At 40.5% G+C, this 27,623-nt stretch overlaps 2 protein-coding genes across 2 annotated transcripts; both read left to right on the top strand.

Moving 5' to 3' along the window:
* The first annotated feature begins 2,341 nt into the window (after window positions 1-2,341).
* LOC100451252 (mas-related G-protein coupled receptor member X3) lies at window positions 2,342-8,233 on the top strand. The gene is made up of 2 exons (XM_009246544.3): window positions 2,342-2,510; window positions 6,923-8,233. Exon 2 carries the CDS (start codon window positions 6,948-6,950, stop codon window positions 7,914-7,916), a length of 969 nt encoding a protein of 322 aa, XP_009244819.3. The 5' UTR covers window positions 2,342-2,510; window positions 6,923-6,947; the 3' UTR covers window positions 7,917-8,233.
* A 16,462-nt stretch (window positions 8,234-24,695) lies between these two features.
* MGRG1 (mas-related G-protein coupled receptor member X3) lies at window positions 24,696-26,154 on the top strand. Its single transcript, XM_002821991.3, has one exon. It carries the CDS (start codon window positions 25,115-25,117, stop codon window positions 26,081-26,083), a length of 969 nt encoding a protein of 322 aa, XP_002822037.1. The 5' UTR covers window positions 24,696-25,114; the 3' UTR covers window positions 26,084-26,154.
* The last annotated feature ends 1,469 nt before the right edge of the window (window positions 26,155-27,623 follow it).

The raw sequence follows: 27,623 nt of genomic DNA, 5'->3' as shown, positions 1-27,623 counted from the left end.
GAAGTCAAACTGTCCCTGTTCACTGATGATATGATTGTATACCTAGAAAACCCTAAAGACTCATCCAGAAAGCTCCTAGAATTGATATATAAATTCAGTAAAGTTTCAGGATACAAACTCAATGTACACAAATCAGTAGCACTGCTATACATCAACAGTGACCAAGCTGAGAATCAAATCAATACAAGCTTTTACAATAGCTGTAAAAAAATACTTAAGAATATTCTTACCCAAGGAGGTAAAGGACCTCTACAAGGAAAACTACAAAACACTGCTGACATCATAGATGACACAAACAAGTGGAAACCCATCCCATGCTCATGGATGGGTAGAATCAATATTGTGAAAATGACCATACTGCCAAAAGCAATCTACAAGTTCAATGCAATTCCCACCAAAATGTCATCATCATTCTTCACAGAACTAGAAAAAAACAATTCTAAAATTCATATGGAACAACAACCAAAAAAAAAAAAAAAAAAAAAAAACTCGCATAGCCAAAGCAAAACTTAGCAAAAAGAACAAATCTGGAGGCATCACATTACCCATCTTCAAACTATACTACAAGGCTATAATCACCAAAACATCATGGCACTGACATAAAACTAGGCACATAGACCAATGGAAAAGAAGAGAGAATCCAGAAATAAAGCCAAATAATTACAGCCAACTGATTTTTGACAAAGCAAACAAAAACATAAAGTGGGGAAAAGACACCCTAGTTAACAAATGGTGCTGAGATTATTGGCAAGCCACAGGTGGAAGAATGAAACTGGATCCTTGTCTCTCACTTTATACAAAAATTGACACAAGATGGATCAAAGATTTAAATCTAAGACCTAAAACCATAAAAATTCTAGAAGATAACATCAGAAAAATGCTTCTAGACATTCACTTAGGCAAAGACTTCATGGCCAAGAACCCGAAAGTAAATGCAACAAAAACAAAAATAAATAGATGGGACTCAATCAAACTAAAAAGCTTTTGCACAGCAAAAACAATCATCAGCAGAGCAAACAGACAACCCACTGAGTGAGAGAAAATCTTCACAAACCAAGCGTCTGACAAAGGACTAATATCCAGAATCTACAAGGAACTCAAATCAGCAAGAAGAAAGCAAAAAATCTCATGAAAGAGTGGGCTAAGGACATGAACAGACAATTCTCAAAAGAAGATATACAAATGGCCAACAAACAGGAAAAAATGCTTAACATCACTAATGATCAGGGAAATGTAAATCAAAACTGTAATGCGATACCACCTTACTCCTGCAAGAATGGTCATAATTTAAAAATCTAAAAATAATAGATGTTGGTGGGTCTGTGGTGATAAAGGAACACTTTTACACTGCTGGTGGGAATGTAAACTAGCACAACCACTATGGAATACAGTGTGGAAATTTCTTAAGGAACTAAAAGTAGATCAACCATTTGATCCAGCAATCCCATTAAATATGTATAAATATATATTTATATACCATGGAATACTACTCAGCCATAAAAAGGAATAAAATGATGACATTCACAGTAATCTAGATGGAATTGGAGACCCTTATTCTAAGTGGGGTAACTCAGGAATTGAAAACCAAACATCATATGTTCTCACTTACAAGTGGGGGCTAAGCTGTGAGGACACAAAGGCATAGAATGATATAATGAACTTTGGGGACTTGTCGGGGAAGGATGGAAGAGGGGTGAGGGATAAAAGACTACACATTGGGTACAGTGTACACTGCTCAGGTGATGGGTGCACCAAAATCTCAGAAATTACCACTAAAGAACTTATCCACGTAAGCAAACACCACCTGTTTCCCAAAAACTCATTGAAATAAAAATAATAATAATAAATGATTTAATTTCACAGAACTTAAAAAAGCTCACTGTTCAGAGTTGATAATAATAAAAGAAGTAAGAATGAAAAGTGTAGCAAGTGGTAGCCTCTGGACAACAGGGCTCTAGATTTTCACCTTGCATACACTTCTCTAGCATTTGCAAAGAAAGTATACACATGAATACATCACCACTATCATAAAGAAAACATCAAAAAATGGTGTCAGGCCATTGTCAGCCTTGAATGAGCCCAAGATCTACTTTTTCATTTGGATATAAAGCCTCATAATGATAGTTCACATTGCTTAATGTGATACCTAGGCCCATAATTGATTTTTAAAATCAGGACAGCAATTACAGGAAGTTGAACAAGATGGGATGTGATAGGAGAGGCTTAAATGTACTAGATATGGGACAGAGGCCAAGAATCATCTCAGTTAGGATTTGTGTCTCAAATACCTCTGGCCTCTGATTTGTCCATAGTCCTCCTTCAGGAAATAACAAGACTGTCCAGCATCTTCATAAGCCTGGATTGCTAACCAGCTTTCATTTCAGCTCCTGTAGACATCTCCTGAATTAAGCAACACAGAAAAGTCCTCTGAAGTCACTGAATCCCAGAAAGGCTCTCTACCTTTAGTACAAGGCAGGTCTTCACCACTGGACAAAGAAGGAACAATAAGGGTAAGTACCAAGAACTGTCTTCTTCCATAGTCAGTTATGATTTTTGCTGTAAGATCATGTCCTTATGCTTCCACCTTGGTGCTACATGCAGGGGGTCATGAGCTTGTTTTAGGAAAAGACAAGAGACATGAAGCTTCCTTTCGGAAACTGAGTGCTGTCAACCCAAACTGTGTGAGTTCTAAATGGTGTCCCCCCTTCTAATTTATCTCCCCATATCACCTCCTTCATTCCAATCACTCAATCTGCCCTCATGGAGAGACTGCTGCCTCTTACATACGTTTAACGCGCAAGGGGACATGCAGGCATTTCTTCCCAGAGTTGAACTGCTATAGAGCCAGTTTTGTTGTTTCACTTACTTTTCAAATTTATTCTTCTTTGCCTATCTGGAAAGGTCTGAGGAAGATATAGATGGTCCAATAATTAAGGAGTGTTTCATGAGGAAAGTATTTACAAAGATGCACAGAGTTAAGGGTCAGCACCTTAAGCAGCAATACATAGGGGAGCACTACTTCCTCCCCTAGGCTGAAAGGGACAAGGAAGGAGCAGTTACTATTGTCACCATAGCCATAGCTGTAGCCATAAGGGTGGGAGAGCATGAGCAGGCAAGTGGAGAAGCCCTGTGTGGCCAACACACAGCCACACAGGCGATATAGTTTGGATCTGTGTTCCCACCAAAATCTCATGTTGATTGTAATTTCCATTGTTGGAGGAAGAGCCTTGTGGGAGATGATTATTAGATCATGGGAATGGTTTTGCATGAATGTTTTAACACCATCCCCTTTTGGTATTGTTGTTGTGATACTGATGAGTTCTCATGAAATCTAGTTGTTTAAAAGTGTGTAGCACCTCCTCCCTCTCTCTTGCTCCTGCTCTCACCATGTGAGATGCCTTGCTCCCCCTTTGCCTTTCACCAGGATTGGAAGCTTCTTGAGGCCTCCCCAGAAGCAGAAGCTGCTATGCTTCTTGTACAGTCTGTAGAGCTATTAGCCAGTTAAACCCATTTTCTTCATAAATTTCCCAGTCTCAGGTATTCCTTTTTAGCAATGTGAGAATGAACTAATACACAGACAGAGAGCCAGGAGATGGAAATCCCAAGGTGCTCTCCTGCTGTCTTCCAGTCTCCTGCTGGTGTCTCCCAGTGTCTCAATTCCACCAGAAACCAGAAATAAAAAGAATCCCACTGATGTGGTACATAGAAGCCACTGTCTTTGGTTGTCAAACAGGATAAAGAAGAATGGAAAGCAAATCCTCATGGCAAATGAGACTATCCCTCTCACCTTCTTGTATCCTCCTGATTCCTGGGGCTTTCTCTATCTGATTGATCCCTGTCTTATTTCAGCTCTATCAGACTACTTTAACGTTTGGCATGTCTTTCTCTACGGTCACTTTTATGCAGAAATATTTGCATTTGTTAAAAATGCATAGAAAATAAAATGTAATTTTAAAAAGAGAACATATTTATTTTGTTTAGAATATAAGTTTGGCTGATCTAATAAAGACATGAAGTAGAAATACCTTAAACAAGAAAGTATAGTTGTGCCTCTGGGTCACTAGGTTCTGAATCTACAGATTTAACAAACCACAGGAGGAAACTTTTCCAAAAATAAAGGTGTGGCGGAGTTGTGTATGTACTGAACAGGTACAAACTTGTATTTCTTTGTCATTATTTCTGAAAAACTACAATATAACAAGAATTTACCTAGCATTAGCATTTTGTCAGTTATTCTAAATAACCATAAATGATTTAATGTATCTGGGAGAAAGTGCATAGAGTATATACAAATACCACATATAAGGAAATCAAGCATCTTCAGATTTTGTCTGTGCTGGGGTTCTGGAAAGAATCCCCTGTAAATACACAAAAATGACACTCTTCGAGATCTGAACTAGAAGCTCCAAAGCATCATATATCAGAATTCCAAAAATTGCTGCTCCCCAGTTTCTAGAGAGTTGCCCTCATCCTTGTGATCCTACATGGTTCCCAGCGACATTAACATTCCAGTCTTATGGAAAAAGGACGCGGGGAAGGAGAGGCTTTGCTCCTTCTATTAATCCCATGAGCCGGAACTTGCTTCTATCACTTTTGTGATTCTTCCACTTAACAGCACCTGGTCATGGGATGTCATCCAGCATCAAGGAAAACTGGGATGTAGGTGTGCTGCTTGTACATTCTCAGAATTGTTATGTGACCAAAAAAGGAAACTTTGGGGCAACCAGCAGTCTCTTCAGCCCCTGACTGTCTCTGATTCTGTGCTCACATCAAGATTTTTCAGGAACTCCTCAGAAATAATAAATGATGGGGCAGAGAACAGAACTGGAGTCTCATGCAGGGCTCCAGGGACCAGGGGCTGGTATTGGACCTGCTCTTCGTGTTGTGAACCAGGAAAACCCTTTAATTCTCTAGGCCTTGGCTTCATCTTATGTTATATGAGGATAATACCATAGATGGTCTTTAAAGAACATTATAGCATGTTAAACAACATGCTAAATGTTGGTGATACCACAGTGAAAGAGACAGGCATGACTTACTCCTTACGGATCTTCGGGTTTCATGAGGAAGACAAACATATCATACCATAACTATAGATGGACGAACAGTTTAGTGCTCTGAGTGTGGATAACAGAGGTTCTCCTTTTCCTCCCATTTCCTTTTTGGGCCAATCAGACCTGTGGCAGCTTGTCTCCCTAAGAGAACTCATGATGGATGCACTCACTCCTGATGTTCCTCTATACTCCCAGAGGAGGGTGCGCCTTCTTTCCACCTGGAGAGCTCCTGCCCATGTGCATTCTTGGGATTCCAGAGCAAATGTGGCCTCTGATATGCAAAAAAGAACTCCTGAATTTGTTCCTAAATGGCACTCACTCGCCTCTATTTTTTTCCCTATTTCATTTGCTTCTCATTCTCTATCTGGAGTTTGTTTAGGTTAATTTTTTTTTCAGCCCACAATTTTGACTGCCAACTTGGATTTAACTTGAGAATCACTCCTCTACTTTACCCCCTCTAACATGTATAATTGACACATAGTGGTGCTGGGTCCAAAGGGCTGGTGAAAAAATGGATCATGAGTCAGCCCTGCTGAGCTCACATTCATACTATATAATATATAACCCCCGGGACAAATAATACCCTCTCTTTATACTCTAATTTCATTATCTACAATACAGGAATAATATTAATTTTTACCTCCTAGGCTCTTCAGATGATTAAAAGAGGCAATACCTAATAAACTGTCAATCAGCTGCTGTTATTCTCCCAAATTAGACCTAATCCTCATTCTCCAGTTGAAATTTGCGTGAATATTTCTCTTTACAACCCAAGCCCTACACTTCTCCTATTTCCACTCATGGACTCCTCTCATACAAATGTTTGCATCAACAAAGAAACGCTACCAAAGATCTCCCAAAAGAGAAAATGAAATAGGTTTACATGGTGTATACCCAGCAGAACACTTAGTAGTGCCCCACAGATATTCCCACACTTCAATTACCTGCTTCAGTGGCACTCAGACCTCACCCTTACTTACTCTTACCTCTGCTCTATTGCTGAGCAATTCAGCTCAGACCCACACCCTACCAAAACATTGTGTACAAAATGCTTCTAGGCATTCGGCAAAAACACACTGAGTCCTTATTTTAAAGGCACATCACTGGTCATTTTCAGGTTTTGGGCACTCATCAATAATTCTTCTCAACACAGAGCTGTCCACAAATAGAATTCTGATGAATGAAATTTTCTTCATCTAATTATACATGTGTGTTCTAATGCCTTACATTGTGCTTTCATTTTTATTTTCCATTTCATCCAAATCTACCATTACCATTAGGCTCTCATGCATGCATTCCTTCATTGAATGAACGTTTATGAAGAGCACAGTGTGCTGCTTATGGAATAGGCACTGGGAGTATAAAATGTAAAATGTGGTCCTCTCTGCAATGACTGACACACTGAGTTATTTCTCACCCACCAGGTCCAGCCATTTTCATACTTATCCTAGCAAAGATCCCATTTTCCTCTGGTTCATAATGCATGATCTTCTTTCCTGTCCGTGGATGACCAGTCCTGGTCATGAGAGTGTCACAACCACCTCTTTGTGTATCTGAATTCCTCCACCTGAGAGAAAATGTCAGGCCTAGGATACAGTAATGATCAGGTCCACAGCCCTGGCCAGATGAGTGTGGGTGTTTTGATCCTAATGTTATTCCCATGTCAGCACAGAACTTGTATGGCAGTAGAGAGAGGTCAGGCTTCAGAGTCAGTAAGAACTGGATTTCAAACCTTTTGATAGGTGACTTATTCTCTGCGAGTCTCTGATCTCTCCTCTTTAAATGAGGACAGTAAATCCCACATGGCAGGGTGGTGGGGAGAATCAGAAATCGTACAGCTGGTGATCACATCTGGTTTGTGTTCCCAGGGACACCAGACAAGGGTTTCTGAGCATGGATTCAACCATCCCAGTCTTGGGTACAAAACTGACACCAATCAATGGACGTGAGGAGACTCCTTGCTACAAGCAGACCTTGAGCCTCACGGTGCTGACATGCATCGTTTCCCTTGTCGGGCTGACAGGAAATGCGGTTGTGCTCTGGCTCCTGGGCTTCCGCATGCGCAGGACCGCCTTCTCAATCTACATCCTCAACCTGGCCGCGGCAGACTTCCTCTTCCTCAGCGGCCACATTATACGTTCGCCGTTACGCCTCATCAATATCCGCCATCCCATCTCCAAAATTCTCAATCCTGTGATGACCTTTCCCTACTTTATAGGCCTGAGCATGCTGAGCGCCATCAGCACCGAGCGCTGCCTGTCCGTCCTGTGGCCCATCTGGTACCGCTGCCGCCGCCCCACACACCTGTCAGCGGTCGTGTGTGTCCTGCTCTGGGCCCTGTCCCTGCTGCGGAGCATCCTGGAGTGGATGTTCTGTGACTTCCTGTTTAGTGGTGCTGATTCTCTTTGGTGTGAAACGTCAGATTTCATTACAATCGCGTGGCTGATTTTTTTATGTGTGGTTCTCTGTGGGTCCAGCCTGGTCCTGCTGGTCAGGGTCCTCTGTGGATCCCGGAAGATGCCGCTGACCAGGCTGTACGTGACCATCCTGCTCACAGTGCTGTTCTTCCTCCTCTGTGGCCTGCCCTTTGGCATTCAGTGGGCCCTGTTTTCCAGGATCCACCTGGATTTGAAAGTCTTATTTTGTCATGTTCATCTAGTTTCCATTTTCCTGTCCTCTCTTAACAGCAGTGCCAACCCCATCATTTACTTCTTCGTGGGCTCCTTTAGGCAGCGTCAAAATAGGCAGAACCTGAAGCTGGTTCTCCAGAGGGCTCTGCAGGACACGCCTGAGGTGGATGAAGGTGGAGGGCGGCTTCCTGAGGAAACCCTGGAGCTGTCGGGAAGCAGATTGGAGCAGTGAGGAAGAACCTCTGCCCTGTCAGACAGGACTTTGAGAGCAATGCTGCCCTGCCACCCTTGACAATTATATGCATTTTTCTTAGCCTTCTGCCTCAGAAATGTCTCAGTGGTTCCTCAAGGTCTTCGAATAGATGTTTATCTAACCTGACAGTTGCAGTTTTCACCCATGGAAAGCATTAGTCTGACAGTACAATGTTTACATTCTCCTTGATGTTACCAACACAATTTTCCTGTTACCTTACACCGAATCTTTCTTACTGAATGCTTTTCCTGCAATTTTCATTGTAATAAAAGGAGTTCCTGTCCACAACCCTAAAACTCTTCTTTATACTTGTTTTCTACCTGATAGTATCAAAAAGGAGGATTCCTTATTAATCTCTCAGATTATGTTCCCCTGAAAATCATGTTCCCTTTTATGACTAGAGGCATTACTGCAGTTGGAAGCTCGATTCTTAATAAGTGATTTCTGCTACCTCTAAATTCCATTGAATTCTCAGGTATAAAGCAAAATAATGTCCTTAGAGACAGACTATGTCTTCATAAAAACACTCTCACAAGTTGGTTTTATGAAAAGTCCTCTCCTCTCATTGGTCCACAGCATGGTGACATGTTGGCCTTGGTTTCTAGTAAAGACAACCGTGGCCCCTTCCCCTTGAGAAATGGTAAGTTCTTATTTAGCTCTTCCTGGACTAATGGACTAGTGAGGAGCCTATAAATATGTCCCACCAGTTTCATTTTGGCCATTGGAAACCTCAATATTGATTTTAAAGTGGAAATTATCTTGAAAACCATTTATTATTCACTTACAGATTCTTTCAGTTGTAGGAGAATTCTTCATACTTCCAGGTTTTGTATAAGTTGTTCTGATTGTAACTTTCAGTTAGTTTTATGGCTGTTTACATGAGAAGCAAAACTGAAAACATCTGACCTTTCCATGACAATCTCAATTATGGTATCTGGATAATAACTTACAGTTGGTACAGAATTCTGATATGTGCTGTGACATAGATGAACCTGGAAATATCGTGCTAAGGAAAATAAGCCAGATGCCAAACAATATTGTAAGTTCAAATTCTATGAGGTATCCAAACTAGGAAATTCTTGAACATAGAAAATAAATTAGGAGGATCCTGGTGCTGGAAGATGGAGAGAATGTGTAGCCATTATTAAATGAGCACAGGATTTCTGTGTGGAATAATGAAAAGTTTTTAAAAGGGACAGTGGTAACGGTTACGACTTATTGTGAATGTACTTACCTACACAGAATTGGACAATTAAAATGGTTAAAGTTGTAAAATGTATGTTATGTAAATTTTACCACAATTTAAAACATTTAATTATAAAAACAAGATCAGTACAAAATTTAGGACTATTCTCCACCAGTGGTTATCCCTTCCACAGATAACTCAAGCAGACAGAAGAGACCACCAAGAGAAGATGTGACATCACAGTGGACTCTGTGCTGCTCACAGTGTGGCTGCCCCTCAGATTAACCCTCACTGAGGGGAGCTGACACATGCAATTTGAGTTTGCAGGAGGCAGTACAAAGCAGCTATGAAAGTAATAAAGAGGTCTATACTTTTCCATTTTTCAAACCATATTTATTGATGGCTCTTATTACACTGTTCACAATGTTGAACTCAGGTCCCCTGAGTCCAGATCCATTGCTCTTCCAGACCTGGCATTCTGCTAATGCTCAATCCTATCAGTCCACCCTCGATTTCCAAATGCTGTAGTAGGACGTAGCTGTAGGTGAGAGTTTCCTACAGGTGACAGGAAGCAGGAAAGCAGTGTTTGCAGCCAATGCTCTGGGCCAGGAGCCTTGCTGTGATGTCTTTAGTTCAGACTGAGGGTTATTGAGAGAGTCCACTCTGGAAGTCTGTGACATCAATTGTACAGTTTTGGCTAAAGATGTTGTCTATCATGAGGAATTCTGTAGAGAATTTTCACCTGGCAATTGAATCAAATAATGTTGGTTCTCACCTGCGATTCTGCTTATTTTGATGTTAGTGACATTCTTTTTCTTTTGATAGAAGAAAACTTCAACTTCATGAAGGCTTAGATTCTGTCCCTGAAGTCCATTCTGAACTCACTTGGCCTCACACATTGCTCCACTACAGCACTTATAACAGTGTACTTCAAATATTTGTCCTCACATCTTTCTCTTCAACCGCACCCTGAGGTCTTTAAGAGCAGAGAAACTGTCTTTGAATTTCTAGTGCAACAGACTAGGTGTGGAATTTAGAAGAGTGTTGGTAACTATTTCTCTCAAGCAGCTCCCACCTGAAAATCACAGGGTCATCCAGCACCTTGCAAAAGCTGGCTCAGTCACCAGATCTCACTGGAACTCCTACAGGAACCTCCCACTCAACAGAGTGTCCTCTGCAGTTGGTCGTTCTGAGAACAGCTGTTCCCCTTCATTGCAGGTCTGCTCACTGCCTCTGGGAAGAAGAACGGAGGGGATGCGGGAATCTGCTCATGAGCTGCCTTCTTTCCAAGGCCAGTGATATCATTTCCTCTAAAAGTTACATGTCGAGGAAGAGCATGCAGGACGTTCAGGAGTATTCTCCAGAAAGTGAGAAATGATATGAAAATCTCATGTGGCACCTTTTGGGAGCTACCATTCATGACTACTTTTTTTTTTTTTTTTTTTGAGATGGAGTTTCACACGCACATTTGTTTGTTTGTTTGTTTATTTATTTATTTATTTTTGCCCAGGCTGGAGTGCAATGGCATTATCTCAGCTCCTTGCAACCTCCACCTCCTGCGTTCAAGTGATTCTCCTGCCTCAGCCTCCCAAGTAGCTGGGATTATAGGCGCCTGCCACCATGCCTGGCTACTTTTTTGTATTTTTAGTAGAGACGGGGTTTCATCATGTTGGCTAGGATGGTCTTGATCTCTTGACCTTGTGATCCGCCTGCCTTGGCCTCCCAAAGTGCTGGGATTACAGGCGTCAGCCACCACACCCCGCCCATGACTACTTTTTAGGCATGAATTCAACAAACTTTCAAACCTAATTCATCAAGCACTGTGCTAATTCTACATAAAAGCAAACACCTTTCAAATGAGTCTCTCACTAATACATCCTATCTCTATATCCAATCCTTCCCACTTCATGAAGAAAATATATTGATTGATGCTGAGCAAATGCTGAGTCTTCGTAGCCATTCACTGATGCTCTAGTACACCTGGGCTCAAGGGCACTGAGTCATCAGCCTCACAAGAACCAATTGGGTCAGTTTCCTGTCTTGCTTTTGCCAATTAGGCTTGTCAATATAATTACCTAGTTTATCAAAATACACCACAAATCAATGAAATATGAGTATGAAAGAAGAATTGCGGTTTCCATACAAATTAATGTGAATGCTTAAAGGGACAATAAAAGAAGGTTACAAAATTATTGTTAGTTTAATAGGTGTGAGTCTGCCAACTCTATAAGATTAAACAAAAATGAACAATATTGAACAATATCCTCAGAGAGAATGCTATGTATTTGATGCTAAGATCTACACTTAAACTAATCCACCCTGCAAATCATAGACAATGATTGATAGATATGCTTTCAGCAAGATAGAGTAGAATTCTATTTGCTGAACCCTACACAAAGGAATGTTCTATAGTCTAGTTCTGTTATAGTGAATGAATCCAGGTAAAAATGAAATATTCATGTTACAATTGAATCCTCTTTTGTTAATACTGATAAACAGATATTTTCAATTAACCTATCTACTTGCATTTCTGAATGTATCATTAAGTGGGCTTTTCATAGCAATATCTCCCACTTATTCTACTGTTTATTATATAAATACATACTAGCATCTTCTATTCTCTAATTTGCATGCCAGACACTTAAGAGTCAAAGTAAACACACCTACATTCACAGAGCTCACAGCCTGTGAAGGAAGGACACTAGTGCAGGAAAGACTGCCTCCCAATGTGACACATGTTATCCAAGTGTTGTGTTTGTGGCTCAAGGGTGCTCAGAGGAGAGGGTATCTAAAAATTCCAAGTTATCTTGCTGCCATCCTGAAGACGAATGCCACCCCCAAGCACCCAGCTGAAGCAGGGCAATACGACTCCAATAAATTAGAGAATGTTCACCAGGTGGCTGCTCATGCAGGACAACAATCTCAACAACGGTTTTATAATTGAAGACATTAAAAGATTAATAGGCTGAATCTTACAACAGCCCTCAGTCTATAGTCCAATATCGCACCAGTGCACAATTCCAGAAAAGATTTTCAACAGACACTGCAGGTGCTTGGGTCACAGGCATTGCAGAACTACCTACTACCATTACCCTGTGTTCCAGCAGAAGAATCCCTTACCTCAAGGCAAACCCAAATTAAAGCATCTAGAAATCTTAGAACACAGAAGGATGCAGAATATGCAAGTGCTAAAATGGGAAGAACATGGACAAAGTTTCAGGGATTTGGGATTCTCAAGCTGACTGCATGGCCAACATGAGTCACATGCTCATTCCAGGGAAACCAAGCGGATAGTGAGGTTATGGGATTGTCCCAGTCTGAAACTGTGCCATTTGTGCATTTGTGCTCAGGTATCTCTTTTCAGAATATGTGGGTAAGGTCTGACTTTGCCATAAACATAGACTGAAGATAAGTACTGTTATGATCCAGACCTCCTGAGAAATTCATGTTTCTGCACATTGACTATAATCACAGTCAGCATATATTCTTCTCACCTATGTGGCAGTGACCTAGAATCCAAAGAGACTGCTGTGATGCTTGTTCTGTATGATGGTGTGGTATCAGTTGGGCACCATTATTGTCAATGTACCAATGCTGACTATAGATATAGATGGCATTTGTTTGCTGTTATCTAACAACAACAGCAGAGTATAGAAGAAGAAATCTCAATGCTCATGCCCATTGTATTGGTCCAATTCTTCTGAAACCTTGCAGGATGCAAACACAAGGAAGGAGAGCAGAGACAGAGCAGACCTCATTCCTGAGTGTGTATGTAGAAGTGAGTGGATCATGGAAGGTTTCGTGTAATAGGTAGAATTTTAACTGATGACTACAATTTACCCAGGATGATTATTATAATTATACCCTCTGTAAATTTGGCCAGTCACACAAATTTTTGTATTGGGCAAGGAGAGATAAATAGGATCTGGACAGATGGAAATAGAAGAAGAGATAATTTACAGTGGCACTGTTAATAAAAGCATAGAGTTTTTCAGGGAATGGTGAATAATTCGTACATGAGTTTTATTCCTTGTGTCACCCCATGTATCTGGTCATGGTGGCAAGATCCCTCTTAAACAGAATCACAAGGCTGGAGTGCTCTGAATAATGAGCACTATCTTTTGTGGCCTTGAAGTGGTAAGTGTTGGTGTTAATTCTGTGATATTTGTAGAGTGAACTCTATAATAATGTAAAGTCCAGAGTCGACCAGGCAGGTCAGGCCAAAAGGACAAGCCACAAAGTCAATGTCCTGCTCTCCATACCCTCCTCCAGCCCTCCAGGGTCAGAAGGCATATGTGCAGCCCTCCAGGGTCAGAAGGCATACATAAAAGTTAAGAAAAAGTGTGGGGGTTAGGGGGGGAAGACAGAAACAGTGGAATGTAGCCCCTTCTCTGGAGCAGCATTTTTACCTGAAAAAGGCCCACATTGGGAGTAGGGGAGATAGTTAATCTTTGAATTAATTTTAACATTGTATTTGTCACATAAAAATTTAACTCTAAACTTTTGCATAGCTTTGATATGGGTGCTAGCTTAAGAGTTGGTAACCAGTTGTCCAAAATAATCTCTATTCAAATTCTGTGTGTCATCTTGCACCTCTTGTAATGTAGTATCTATAGTGTGTTGATATTTAGCTCAGTACTCCTGGTTTAATATCCTGATACACATGTGAAAGAATAATACATACCAACCTGAGAATTTCTAAAGAAGTTGATGAGAATTGTCATTCCCTGTCCAGGTCCTCAGACACCCTTACCTTCTTATCAAATTCATATACAGTTACTAGTGAGAGTAGAGATGCAGGATTCAGCCTTTAATTGTGTCTGTAAAAGTTTATATATTAGTTGCAAGAGAAATTGGAAGCAAATATGATGAAAATTTAATATGTGCTCAATTTTGTGGTAGGTGTGTGACTCATTATGATATCATCTTCTAGCCTATGTCCCTGGCTTGCAAACTTCCTTCCAGTATACCCCATGTCCTCATTCTTGGTGTATTAGTCTGTTCTCACACTGCTAATAAAGGCATACCCAAGACTGGGTAATTTATAAAGGAAAGAGGTTTAATTGACTCACAGTTCTACATAGGTGGGTAAGCCTCACAATCATGGCGGAAGGCGAATGGGGAGCAAAGTAGCAAAGTTACATCTTACATGGCAGCAGGCAAGACAGCACGTGCAGGGGAACTCCCCTTTACAAAACCATCAGATCTTGTGAGACTTACTAACTATCACAAGAACAGCATGGGAAAGGCCCACCCCCATGATTCAGCTATCTCCCACCAGGTTCCTCCCATGATATGTGGGAATTATTGGAGCTACAATTCAACATGAGATTTGGGTGGGGACACAGCCAAACCATACCACTTGGTGACTTCAATATCTATGGAGGTTATCCATACAAAGAAGGCCTTTCAGTTGTTTTTTTAAGTTTTCATTCTCAAGTAATTGTAGACTATGAAGAAGTTACAAAAACGGTAGAGAGAGTTTCTGTATGCCTACCACCCAAACTACAGCAATAGTAACATATAACATAAATGTATTATCAAAACCAGAAGACTGACATTGGTACCATCTAATTACTACACTTCAAATCTTATCAGATTTCACCAAATATCTACAGTACAATCTTACCAGATTTTACCAGTGTTTGCATGCACTCATTTTTGAAGTGAGCTATGCCTCTGTGTTTCATTCCATAACATTTTGTCCCATGTATAGATGAATATATAACCAAAACCACATTGAAGACCTAGAAGTGTTTATTCCCCACAAAAGAACTGCCTTGGACTCCCCCTACTGTCATAGGCACCCTATGTTTCTTCCCAAATCCCTTTAATCACTGATCTATTTTCCATCTCTATAATTTTGTCATTTCAAACGTGTTACATAAATGGAGTCATACAGTATCCAATCTTTTGACTTTGGCTTTTTTCATTCAGCACAATGTTTTCAAGATCCACCCAAGTTGTTGCAGGTATCAGTAGATTATTGCTGATTTTTTTTCTAATGCTACCAAGTAGTGTTCCATTGTATGGATGTACTAAGCTTTGTTTCACTATTCATAAGTGGAAGGACATTGTCATTTTTTTCTAATGTGGCATTTAAAAATAAAGCAACTAGAAACCTATGTGTACAGATTTTTAAGTGAACATAGTTTTCCTCTCCATATGATAAATTCTAGAGCTGGATTTCTGGGTTGTATGAAAATAGGGTTTCCCAGCATAGCTCTATCATTTTACTTTCTCACTGGCAATCCCTCCAAATCTCAGCCAATATTTGAGATTTTTTATTTATTGCCCTAAATATTAGTGATGTTGAGCATCTTTGTGCATTTATTTGCCATGCATACATATCCTTGCTGAAGCATCTGTTCATCTTTTGCCCTGGTTGAATCCAGCTCTGCACTAACTCCAGACCTGTTCCCATAGAACTGAATGTGGCTGGAGCAAAGTAAACAACCGTGCCCCATTGTTTCACTTTATTTTTATGACTTTCAACCTGAAATGTCCATTTATTTCACCTGAACAATCATCTAGCATTTCCATAATTGCCTCTCACTCTGCAAGCAAAACTCTTCACCCCATCTCTCTCTGGAAACCACTTCCTCATTCTTTTTATCATTCTGAAGTGATGCACTGCTGAGCATTATCCACCTCCCCACAAAAGCTACCTGCCCATCTGTTTCTGAGCCCATTTCTCTGCCTTTTCTCTCATGCCAGGAAATGGGCTCTGTGTCCTCCTGTTTGAAACCATCCTTTCCACTTGAATGCAGTTTCCCTTGCTCCCTCGCCCTGAATCATTTTATAAAATCATTGGATCCCCTATCTCGCATCTTTCATATTTTCTTCTCTATTGGATCCTTCCATTACAGTTGAAACCAACTATCCTATTCCTGGCTTAAATCACCACCCATGTCCACATTTCCCTTCATCTACAGCCTGATTTCTTTTCTTTACTTTAGAAAAAAATATCTTCCAAAGAGTTTTCCTACACTCATTATCCTCATTTCCTTTCCCATTCATATCTTCTCAAAACCCCATCTCCCTCTCTTAGCTAGATCATTAAATTATTTTCCTTGCTTGAAAATTTATGTTGTCAAAGTAATAAAGTCACAGGTTTCAAAAAAATTTAATATACACAGTAAAAATTGTCATTCCCATTCCAGGTCCTCAGGCATACCTGCATATATATATATATTTGTTTCAACTGTAGTGGGAGGATCCAATAGAAAAGGAAACATTGCAGGTGCAGGAGGGAGATTCAATAATTATATAAAAGAATTCAGGGAGAGGGGGCAGGGAAACTACATTCAAGTGGAAAACAACTACATATATGTAGTTGTTTTAGTATGACAAAGAATATATATGTATTCTTTTATATATGTATTCTTATATATATTATTTTACATATATTTATTCTTTGTCATGCAAAATAGACGTTTGTCTGTATTCTTTTTTTAATGTTTATTTTTATTTTAAGTTCAAGGGTACATGTGCAGGACGTACAGGTTTGTTACACTGGTAAACATGTGCCATGGTAGTTTGCAGCACCTATCAGCCCATCACCTAGGTATGAAGCCCAGCATGCATTAGCTATTTTTCCCAATGCTCTTCCTCCCCCAACAGCAGCCCCAACAGGCCCCAGTGTGTGTTGTTTCACTCCCTGTGTCCATGTGTTCTCATTTTTCAGCTCCTACTTAAAGTCAGAACATGTGGTGTTTGGTTTTCTGTTCCTTCATTAGTTTGCTGAGGATAATGGCTTCCAGCTCCATCCATGTCCCTGCAAATGACATGATCTCATGCTGCAATGAACACATGTGTGCATGTATCTTTGTAATAGAATGATTTATATTTCTTTGGGTATATACCCAGTAATGGGATTGTTGGGTCAAATGTTATTTCTGGTTCTAGATCTTTGAGGAATTGCCACACTGTCTTCCACAATGGTTGAACTAATTTACTTTCCCATCAACAGTGTAAAAGCATTTCTTTACTTTTTTAAAAAGAGAAACAAACACTAAAATAAGTGGTGTCAGGACACCATTCAGGACATAGGCATGGGCAAGGACTTCATGTCTAAAACACCAAAAGCAATGGCAACAAAAGCCAAAATTGACAAATGGGATCTAATTAAACTAAAGACCTTCTGCACAGCAAAAGAAAATACCATCAGAGTGAACAGGCAACCTACAGAATGGGAGAAAATTTTTGCAACCTGCTCATCTGACAAAGGGCTAATATCCAGAATCTACAATGAACTCAAACAAATTTACAAGAAAAAAACAAACAACCCCATCAAAAAGTGGGCAAAGGATATGAACAGACACTTCTCAAAAGAAGACATTCATGCAGCCAAAAAACACATGAAAAAATGCTCATCATCACTGGTCATCAGAAAAATGCAAATCAAAACCACAACAAGATACCATCTCACACCAGTCAGAATGGCGATCATTAAAAAGTCAGGAAACAACAGGTGCTGGAGAGGATGTGGAGAAATAGGAACACTTTTACACTGTTGGTGGGACTGTAAACTAGTTCAACCATTGTGGAAGTCAGTATGGTGATTCCTCAGGGATCTAGAACTAGAAATACCATTTGACCCAGCAATCCCATTACTGGGTATATACCCAAAGGATTATAAATCATGCTGCTATAAAGACACATACACACATATGTTTATTGCGGCACTATTCACAATAGCAAAGACTTGGAACCAACCCAAATGTCCAACAATGATGGACTGGATTAAGAAAATGTGGCACATATACACCATGGAATACTATGCAGCCATAAAAAATGATGAGTTCATGCATGTCCTTTGTAGGGACATGGATGAAACTGGAAACCATCATTCTCAGCAAACTATCGCAAGGACAAAAAACCAAACACCGCATGTTCTCACTCATAGGTGGGAATTGAACAATGAGAACACATGGACACGGGAAGGGGAACATCACACACGTTGTGCACATGTACCCTAAAACTTAAAGTATAATAACAATAAAATTAAAAAAAAGAAATATAAAACAACATTGAAAAAAAAAGAGGTCAAACTGTAACTGTTCACTGATGATATGATTGTATACCTAGAAATCCCTAAAGACTCATCCAGAAAGCTCCTAGAATTGATACATAAACTCAGCGAAGTTTCAGGATACAAAATCAGGTACACAAATCAGTAGCTCTGCTATACAGCAACAGTGACCAAGCTGAGAAATAAATCAGGAACGCAAACACTTTTGCAATAGCTGTAAAAAAAAAAAAAAAAAATACTTAGGAATACACCTACCCAAGAGATGAAAGACCTCTACAAGGAAAACTACAAAACACTGATGACATCACAGATGACACAAACAAGTGGAAACACATCCCATGCTCATGGATGGGTATAATCAATATTGTGAAAATGACCATACTGCCAAAAGCAATCTACAAATTCAATGCAATTCCCACCAAAATATCATCATCATTCTTGACAGAACTAGAAATAACAATTCTAAAATTCATGTAGAACAACAACAACAACAACAACAACAAAAAGCTGCATAGCCAAAGCAAGACTAAGCAAAAAGAACAAATCTGGAGGCATCACATGACCTGTCTTCAAACTATACTACAAGGCTATAGTCACCAAAACAGCATGGCACTGGCATAAAACTAGGCACATACACCAATGGAAAAGAAGAGAGAATCCAGAAATAAAGCCAAATACTTAGAGCCAACTGATTTTTGACAAAGCTAACAAAAACATAAAGTGGGGAAAAGACATCCTAATTAACAAATGTTACTAAGATAATTGGCAAGCCACGTATAGAAGAATGAAGCTGGATCCTCGTCTCTTACCTTATACAAAAATCAGCTCAAGATGGATCAAAGACTTAAATCTAAGATCTAAAACCATAAAAATTCTAGAAGATGACATTAGAAAAATCCTTTTAGACATTCGCTTAGGCAGACTTCATGGCCAAGGACCCAAAAGTAAATGCAACAGCAACAAAAAGAAATAGATGACACTTAATTAAACTAAAAAGCTTTTGCACAGCAAAAGCAATCATCAGCAGACAAACAGACAATCCACTGAGTGAGAGAAAATCTTCAGAAACTTTGCATCTGACAAAGTACTAATACCCAGAATCTACAAGGAACTCAAACAAATCAGCAAGAAGAAAGCAAACAATCCCATCAAAAAGTGGGCTAAACACATGAATAGACAATTCTCAAAAGAAGATATACAAATGGCCAAGAAACATAGGAAAAATGCTTAACATCACTAATGATCATGGGAATGCAAATAAAAACCGTAATGTGATACAATCTTACTCCTGCAAGAATGGCCATAATTTAAAAATCTAAAAATAATAGACATTTGTGGGGATGTGGTGATAAAGGAACACTTTTGCACTGCTGGTGGGAATAGAAATTAGCACAACCACTATGAAAAACAGTGTGGAAATTTCTTAAAGAACTAAAAGTGGACCTACCATTTGATCCAGCAATCCCATTAAATATATATATTTCATATACTGTGGAATCCTACTCAGCTAAGAAAAGGAATAAAATAATGGCATTCAAAGCAACCTAGATGGAATTGGAGACCATTATTCTAAGTAAGGTAACTCAGAAATGGAAAACCAAATATCATATGTTCTCACTTACAAGTGGGAGCTAAGCTGTGAGGATGCAAAGACAGATTAATATAATGAACTTTGGGGACTTAGGGGGAAGGACTGAAGAGGGGTGAGGGATAAAAGACTACAAATGGCTGCAGTGTACACTGCTTAGGTGATGGGTGCACCAAAACCTCCGAAGTTACCACTAAACTACTTATCCATGTAACCAAACACCACCTGTTCCCCAAAAATCAATTGAAATAAAAATAATAATAATAAATGATTTAATTTCAAAGAACTTTTAAAAAGTTTACTGTTCAGAGTTGATAATAATAAAAGAAATAAGAATGAAAAGTGTAGCAAGTGGTAGCCTCTGGACAATGGGAGTCGAGATTTTCACCTTGCATACACTTCTCTAGCATTTGGAAAGAAAGTATACACATTAATATATCACCACTATAATAAAGAAAACCCAAAAAAATGGTGTCAGGCCATTGCCAGACTTGAATGATCCTATGATCTACTTATTTCTTTAGTTATAAAGCCTCATAATGAAAGTTCCCATTGCTTAATGTGATACCTAGGCCCATAATTGATTTTTAAAATCAGGACAGCAATTACTTACAGGAAGTTGAACAAGATGGGATGTAATGGGAGAGGCTTATATGTATTGGATATGGGACAGAGACCAAGAATCATCTCAGTTAGGATTTATGTCTCAAACACCTCTGGCCTCTGATTTGTCCATAGTCCTCCTACAGGAAATAACAAGGCTGTCCAGCATCTTCATAAGCCTGGATTGCTCACCAGATTTCATTTCAACTCCTGTAGGCATCTCCTGAATTAAGCAACACAGAAAAGTCCTCTGAAGTCACTGAATCCCAGAAAGGCTCTCTACCTTTAGCACAAGGGAGGTCTTCCACACTGAACAAAAGAAGGAACAATAAGGGTAAGTACCAAGAACTGTCTTCTTCCATAGTCAGTTATGGTTTTTGCTATAAGATCACGTCCCTGTGCTTCCACCTTGGTGCTACATGCAGGGGGTCATTAGCTTGTTTCAGGGAAAGACAGGAGACATGAAGCTTCCTTTTGGAAACTGAGTGCTGCCAACCCAGACTGTGTGAGTTCCACATGGGCTGCTCCCCTCCCACTTCTGGTTTACCTCCCCATATCACCTCCTTCATTCCAATCATTCAATCTGCCCTCTTGGAGAGACTGCTGCCTCTTACATTTATTTAAGGAGCAAGGGGACATGAAGACATTTCTTCTCAGAATTGAACTGCTGTAGAAGCAGGTTTTGTTGTTTTACTTACTTTTCAAATTTATTCTTTGCCTATCTGGAAAGGTCCAAGGAAGATACAGGTGGTCCAAACTGAAATAATTAAGGAGTGTTTCATGAGGAAAGTATTTACAAAGATGCACAGGGTTAAGGGAAAGAGATGAGGCATGGGAAAGCACCCTAAGCAGCAATACATAGGGGAGCACTACTTCCTCCCCTAGGCTGAAAGGTACAGGGAAGGCGCGATTACCATTGTCGCCATAGCCATAGCTGGAACCATAGGGGTGGGAGAGCACCAGCAGGCAGGTGGAGAAGCCCTGCACGGCCAACACACAGCCACACAGGCTGATATGCTTTGGATCTGTGTTCCCACCCAAATCTCATGTTGATTGTAATTCCCAATGTTGGAGGGAGGGCCTGGTGGGGATGATTATTAGATCATGGGGATGGTTTCGCATGAATGTTTTAACACCATCCCCCTTTGGAACTGTTGTTATGATACTGATGGGTTCTCATGAAATCTAGTTGTTTATACGCATGTGGCACCTCCTCCCGCTCTATCTTGTTGCTGCTCTCACCATGTAAGATTCCTCGCTCCCATTTTGCCTTCCACAGTGATTGGAAGCTTCCCAAGGCCTCTGCTGAAGCAAAAGCTGCTATGCTTCCTGTACAGCCTGTAGGGCCATGAGCCAATTAAACCTGTTTTCTTCATAAATTTCCCAGTCTCAGGTATTTCTTTATAGCAATTCGAGAATGAACTAATACACAGGCAGAGAGCCAGGAGGTGGAAATCCCAAGGTGCTCTCCTGCTGTCTTCCAGTCTCATCCAGGTGTCTCCCAGTGTCTCAATTCCACTAGAAACTGGAATTAAAAAGAATCTCACTGATGTGTTACATAGAAGCCACTCTCTTAGGAAGTCAAACAGGATAGAGAAGAATGGAAAGCAAATCCTCATAGCAAATGAGACTATCCCTCTCTCCCTCTTATATCCTCCTAATTCCTGAGCCTTTCTCTGTCTAAAGGTGATTGATTGCTGTCTCATTTCAGCTCTATCAGACTACTTTAATGTTTGGCATGTCTTTCTCTACTGTCACTTTTATGCGGAAATGTTTGCATTTGTCAAAAATGCATACAAAATAAAATGTAATTTTAAAAAGAGAACATATTTATTTTGTTTAGAATATAAGTTTGGCTGCTCTAATAATGACATGAAGTGGAAATATCTTGAACAAGAACTTATAGTGATGCCTGTGAGTCACTATGTTCTGAATCTGCAGATTCAACGAACCACAGGTGGAAACTATTCCAAAAATAAGGGTATGATGGAGTTGTGTATGTACTGAACAGGTACAAACTTGTTTGTCCTTGTCATTATTTCAAAAAAAATACAATATAACAAGAATTTACATAGCATTAGCATTTTGTCAGTTATTCAAAATAACTTAAAATGATTTAATGTATCTGAGAGAAAGTGCATAGGCTATATACAAATACCACATATAAGGAAATTGAGCATCTGCAGATTTTGGTGTGTGCTGGGGTTCTAGAAAAAATCCCCTATGAATACCCAGGAATGATGTATTCAGAATTCCAAAAATTGCTGCTCCCCAGTCCCTAGAGAATGGCCCCCATTCTTGTGATCCTACATGGTTCCCAGTGACATTAGCATTCCAGCCTTATGGAAAAGGACAAGGGGAAGGAGAGGCTTTGCTCCTTCTATTGATCCCATAAGCCAGGACTTGCTTACATCACTTTTATGATTCTTCCGCTTAACAGCACCTGGCCATGTGACGTTATCCAGCATCAAGGAAAAGTGGGATGTGGGTCCATGTGCTGCTTTTAATCTCTCAGAACTGTTATGTGACCAAAGAGGAAAATGAAAATTGGGGCAACCTAGCAGTCTCCTCACCCCTGACTGTCTCTGTTTCTGTGCTCACATCAAGATTTTTCAGGAACTCCTCAGAAATAATAAATGATGGGGCAGAGAACAGAACTGGAGTCTCATGCAGGGCTCCAGGGACCAGGGGCTGGTATTGGGCCTGCTCTTCGTGTTGTGAACTCAGGAAAACCCTTTAATTCTCTAGACCTTGGCTTCAGCTTATGTTATATGAGGATAATATCATAGATGGTCTTTAAGGAACACATGATGAATGTTGGTGATACTACACTGAAAAAGACAAGTATGGCTTAGTCCTATGAAGCTTTGGGTTTCATGAGGAAGACAAATACATCATACCCTAAATATAGATGGACAATATGTTTAGTGCCCTGAGTGTGGATAACAGAGGTTCTCCTTTTCTTCCCATTTCCTATCTGGGACAATCAAGGCTGTGGCAGCTTGTCTCTCTAAGAGAGCTCATGATGGATGCACTCACTCCTGATGCTCCTCTGTGTTCTCAGAGGAGGGTGCATCTTCTTTCCACCTGGATGCCTCCTGCCCCTGTGCATCCTCAGGATTCCAGAGCAAATGTGACCTCTGCTAGCAAAAAGGAACTCCTGAATTTATTCCTGAATGGTGTTCACTCACCTCTACTTTGTTCCCTCTTTGATTTGCTTCTCTTTCTCTATCTGGAGTTTGCTTTAGTTTTTTTCTCAACTCACAATTTTGACTACCAACTTGGATTTAACTTGAGAATCACTCCTCTGCTTTACTCCCTCTAACATGTATAATCGACACAGGGTGGTGCTGGCTATAAAGGGCTGCTCCAAGACTGGATTGTGAGTCAGGCTGCTGGGCTCAAATCATACTATATAATATATAACCCCCGGGACAAATAACTCCATCTCTTTGTGCCCAATTTCATTATCTACTATACAGGAATAATACTAATTCTTACCTCCTAGGCTCTTCAAATGATTAAAAGAGACAATACCTTATAAACTCTCAATAAGCTGCTGTTATTCTCCCAGATTAGACCTAGTCCTCATTCTCCAGTTGAAATCTGCATGAATATCTTCTTTAGACTCCAAGCTCTACACCTCTCCTATTTCCCCTCATGGACTCCTCTCACACAAATGTTTGCATCAGCAAAGAAATGCTACCAAAGATCTCCTGAAAGAGAGAATGAAATAGGTTTATATTGTTTATGCTCAGCAGAACACTTAGTAGTCCCCCATAGATATTCCAACACTTCAATTACCTCCATCAGTTGCACTCAGACCTTATCTTCACTTTTTCCTCTGCTCTGTTGCTGAGCATATCAGATTAGACACAGACCAAACCCAAACATTGTGTACAGGAATGCTTCTAGGTGTTCAGCAAAGCCACACTGAGTCCTCATTTCAAAGGTACATCAGTGGTCAATTTCAGGTTTGGAGCACACATCAGTAATTTTTCTCAACACAGATAGAGCTGTCCACAAATAGAATTCTGATGAATTAAATTTTCTTCATCTAATTAAATATGTGTGTTCTAATGCCTTACATTGTGCTTTCATTTTTATTTTCCATTTCGCCCAAATCTACCATTACCATTAGGCTCCTCATGCATGCATTCATTCATTGAATGAATGTTTATGAAGAGCACAGTGTGCTGCTGATGGAAATAGGCACTGGGAGTATAAAATGTAAAATGTGATCCTCTCTGCAATGACTGACACACTGAGTTCTCACCCACCAGGCCCAGTCATTTGCACACTTAGCGAAGGTCACATTTTCCTCTGGTTCATAGTGCATGGTCTTCTTTCCTGTCCATGGATGACCAGTCCTGGTCATGAGGGTGTCACAACAACCTCTTTGTGTATCTGAATTCCTCCACCTGAGAGAAAATGTCAGGCCTAAGATACAGTAATGTTTGGGTCCACAGCCCTGGCTGCTTCAGTGCGGGTGTTTTTATCCTAATGTTATTCCCATGTCAGTACAGAACTTGTGTGGCAGTAGAGAGAGGTCAGGCTTCAGAGTCAGCAAGAACTGGATTTCAAACTGCATTTGAGGACCCCCACCTTTTGACAGGTGACTTATTCTCTGCGAGTCTCTGATCTCTCCTCTTTAAATGAGGACAGTAAATCCCACATGGCAGGGTGGTGGGGAGAATCAGAGATCATACAGCTGGTGATCACATCTGGTTTGTGTTCCCAGGGTCATCAGACTAGGGTTTCTGAGTATGGATCCAACTATCCCAGTCTTGGGTACAGAACTGACCCCAATCAATGGACGTGAGGAGACTCCTTGCTACAATCAGACCCTGATCCTTACGGTGCTGACGTGCATCATTTCCCTTGTGGGGCTGACAGGAAATGCGGTTGTGCTCTGGCTCCTGGGCTTCCGCATGCGCAGGAACGCTGTCTCCATCTACATCCTCAACCTGGCCGCGGCAGACTTCCTCTTCCTCAGCGGAAGCATTATATCTTCCCCATTACGCATCATCAATATCCTCCATCCTTTCTTCAAAATCGTCAATCCTGTGATGGCCTTTTCCCACCTTACAGGCCTGAGCATGCTGAGCGCCATCAGCACCGAGCGCTGCCTGTCCGTCCTGTGGCCCATCTGGTACCGCTGCCGCCGCCCCACACACCTGTCAGCGGTCGTGTGTGTCCTGCTCTGGGCCTTGTCCCTGCTGCGGAGCATCCTGGACTGGATGTTCTGTGGCTTCCTGTTTAGCGATGCTGATTCTGTTTCGTGTCAAACAACAAATGTCATTACAATCGCGTGGCTGATTTTTTTATGTGTGGTTCTCTGTGGGTCCAGCCTGGTCCTGCTGGTCAGGATCCTCTGTGGATCCCGGAAGATGCCGCTGACCAGGCTGTGCGTGACCATCCTGCTCACAGTGCTGGTCTTCCTCCTCTGCGGCCTGCCATTAGGCATTCTGTGGGCCCTAAATTACAGGATCCACCCGGATTTTAAATTCTTATATTGTCATGTTTATCTGGTTTGCTGGCTCCTGTCCTCTCTTAACAGCAGTGCCAACCCCATCATTTACTTCTTCGTGGGCTCCTTTAGGCAGCGTCAAAATAGGCAGAACCTGAAGCTGGTTCTCCAGAGGGCTCTGCAGGACACGCCTGAGGTGGATGAAGGTGGAGGGCGGCTTCCTGAGGAAACCCTGGAGCTGTCAGGAAGCAGACTGGGGCCATGAGGAAGAGCCTCTGCCCTGTCAGTCAGACGGGACTTTGAGAGCAACACCGCCCTGCCACCCTTAACAATTATAGGCGTTTTTCTTAGCGTTGTGCCTCAGATATGTCTCAGTGGTTCCTCAAGGTCTTCAAATAGATGTTTATCTAACCTGGCAGTTCCAGTTTTCAGCCATGGAAAGCATTAGTCTGACAGTACAATGTTTAGATTCTCCTTGATATTACCGACACATTTTCCTTGTTATCTTACACCGAATCTTTCCTACTGAATACTTTTTCTGCAATTTACATTGTATTGAAAGGAGTTCCTGTTCAAAACCCTAAAACTCTTCTTTACACTTGTTTCCTACCTGATAGTATTAAAAAGGAAGATTCCTTATTAATCTCTCAGACTATGTTCTCCTGAAAATTATGTTCCCTTCTATGACTGGAGGCATTACTGAAGTTGGAAGCTTGATTCTTAATAAGTGAATTCTGCTACCTCTAAATTCCACTGAATTCTCAGCTATAAAGCAAAATAATGTCCTTAGAGACAGACTCTGTCTTCATAAAAACACTCTCACAAATTGGTTTTATGAAAAGTCCTCTGCTGTCATTTGTCCACAGCATGGTGACAAGTTGGCCTTGGTTTCTAGTAAAGACAACCAAGGCCCTTCCCCTTGAGAACTGGTTAAGTTTTTATTTAGCTCTTCCTGGACTAATGGACCAGTGAGGAGCCTATAAATATGTCCCACCAGTTCCATTTTGGCCATTGGAAACCTCAATATTGGTTTCAAAGTGGAAATTATCTTGAAAACCATTTACTATTTATTTACACATTGTTTCAGTTGCAGGAGAATTCTCCATACTTCCAGATTTTGTACAAATTGCTCTGGCTGTAACTTTCAGTTAGTTTTATGGCTGTTAACATGAGAAGCAAGACTAAAAATGTCTGACCTTTCCATGCTAATCTCAATTATAGTACCTGGATAGTAACTTACAGTTGGTACAGAATTCTAATATATGCTGTGACATAGATGAACCCGGAAACATTGTGCTATGTAAAATAAGCCAGACACCAAAGAACAATATTATAAGTTCAAATTCTATGAGGTATCCAAACTAGGAAATTCGCAAACACAGAAAATAAATTAGGAGGATCCTGGTGCTGGATGATAGAGAAAATGTGTAGCCATTGTTTAATGAGCACAGAACTTCTGTGTGGAATGATGAAAAGCTCTTAAAAGGGACAGTTGTTAACAGTTACAACTTATTGTGAATGTACTTAATAATATTGAATTGTATAATTAAAATGGTTAAAGTTGTAAAATGTATGTTAGGTAAATTTTACCACAATTAAAAACATTTAATTATAGAAACAGGATCGGTACAAAATTCAGAATTATGCTCCACCAGTGGCTATCTCTTCCACAGATAACTCAAGCAGACAGAAGAGATTATCAAGAGAAAATGTGACATCACAGCAGGCTCTGTGCTGCTCACAGGCTAGTGAGGCTGCCCCTCACTCAGATTGACCCTCACTGTGAGGAGCTGACATACGCAATT

Source organism: Pongo abelii, chromosome 9 (genome assembly GCF_028885655.2).
Source record: "Pongo abelii isolate AG06213 chromosome 9, NHGRI_mPonAbe1-v2.0_pri, whole genome shotgun sequence".
NCBI lineage: Eukaryota > Metazoa > Chordata > Mammalia > Primates > Hominidae > Pongo > Pongo abelii.
The sequence above is the reverse complement of the archived record's forward strand: the minus strand, read 5'-3'. Positions and strand labels throughout refer to the sequence as shown.

Bases quoted from the DNA above. Each gene is read 5' to 3' on its own strand.
- LOC100451252 (XM_009246544.3), top strand. From the start codon at position 6,948: ATGGATTCAACCATCCCAGTCTTGGGTACAAAACTGACACCAATCAAT.
- MGRG1 (XM_002821991.3), top strand. From the start codon at position 25,115: ATGGATCCAACTATCCCAGTCTTGGGTACAGAACTGACCCCAATCAAT.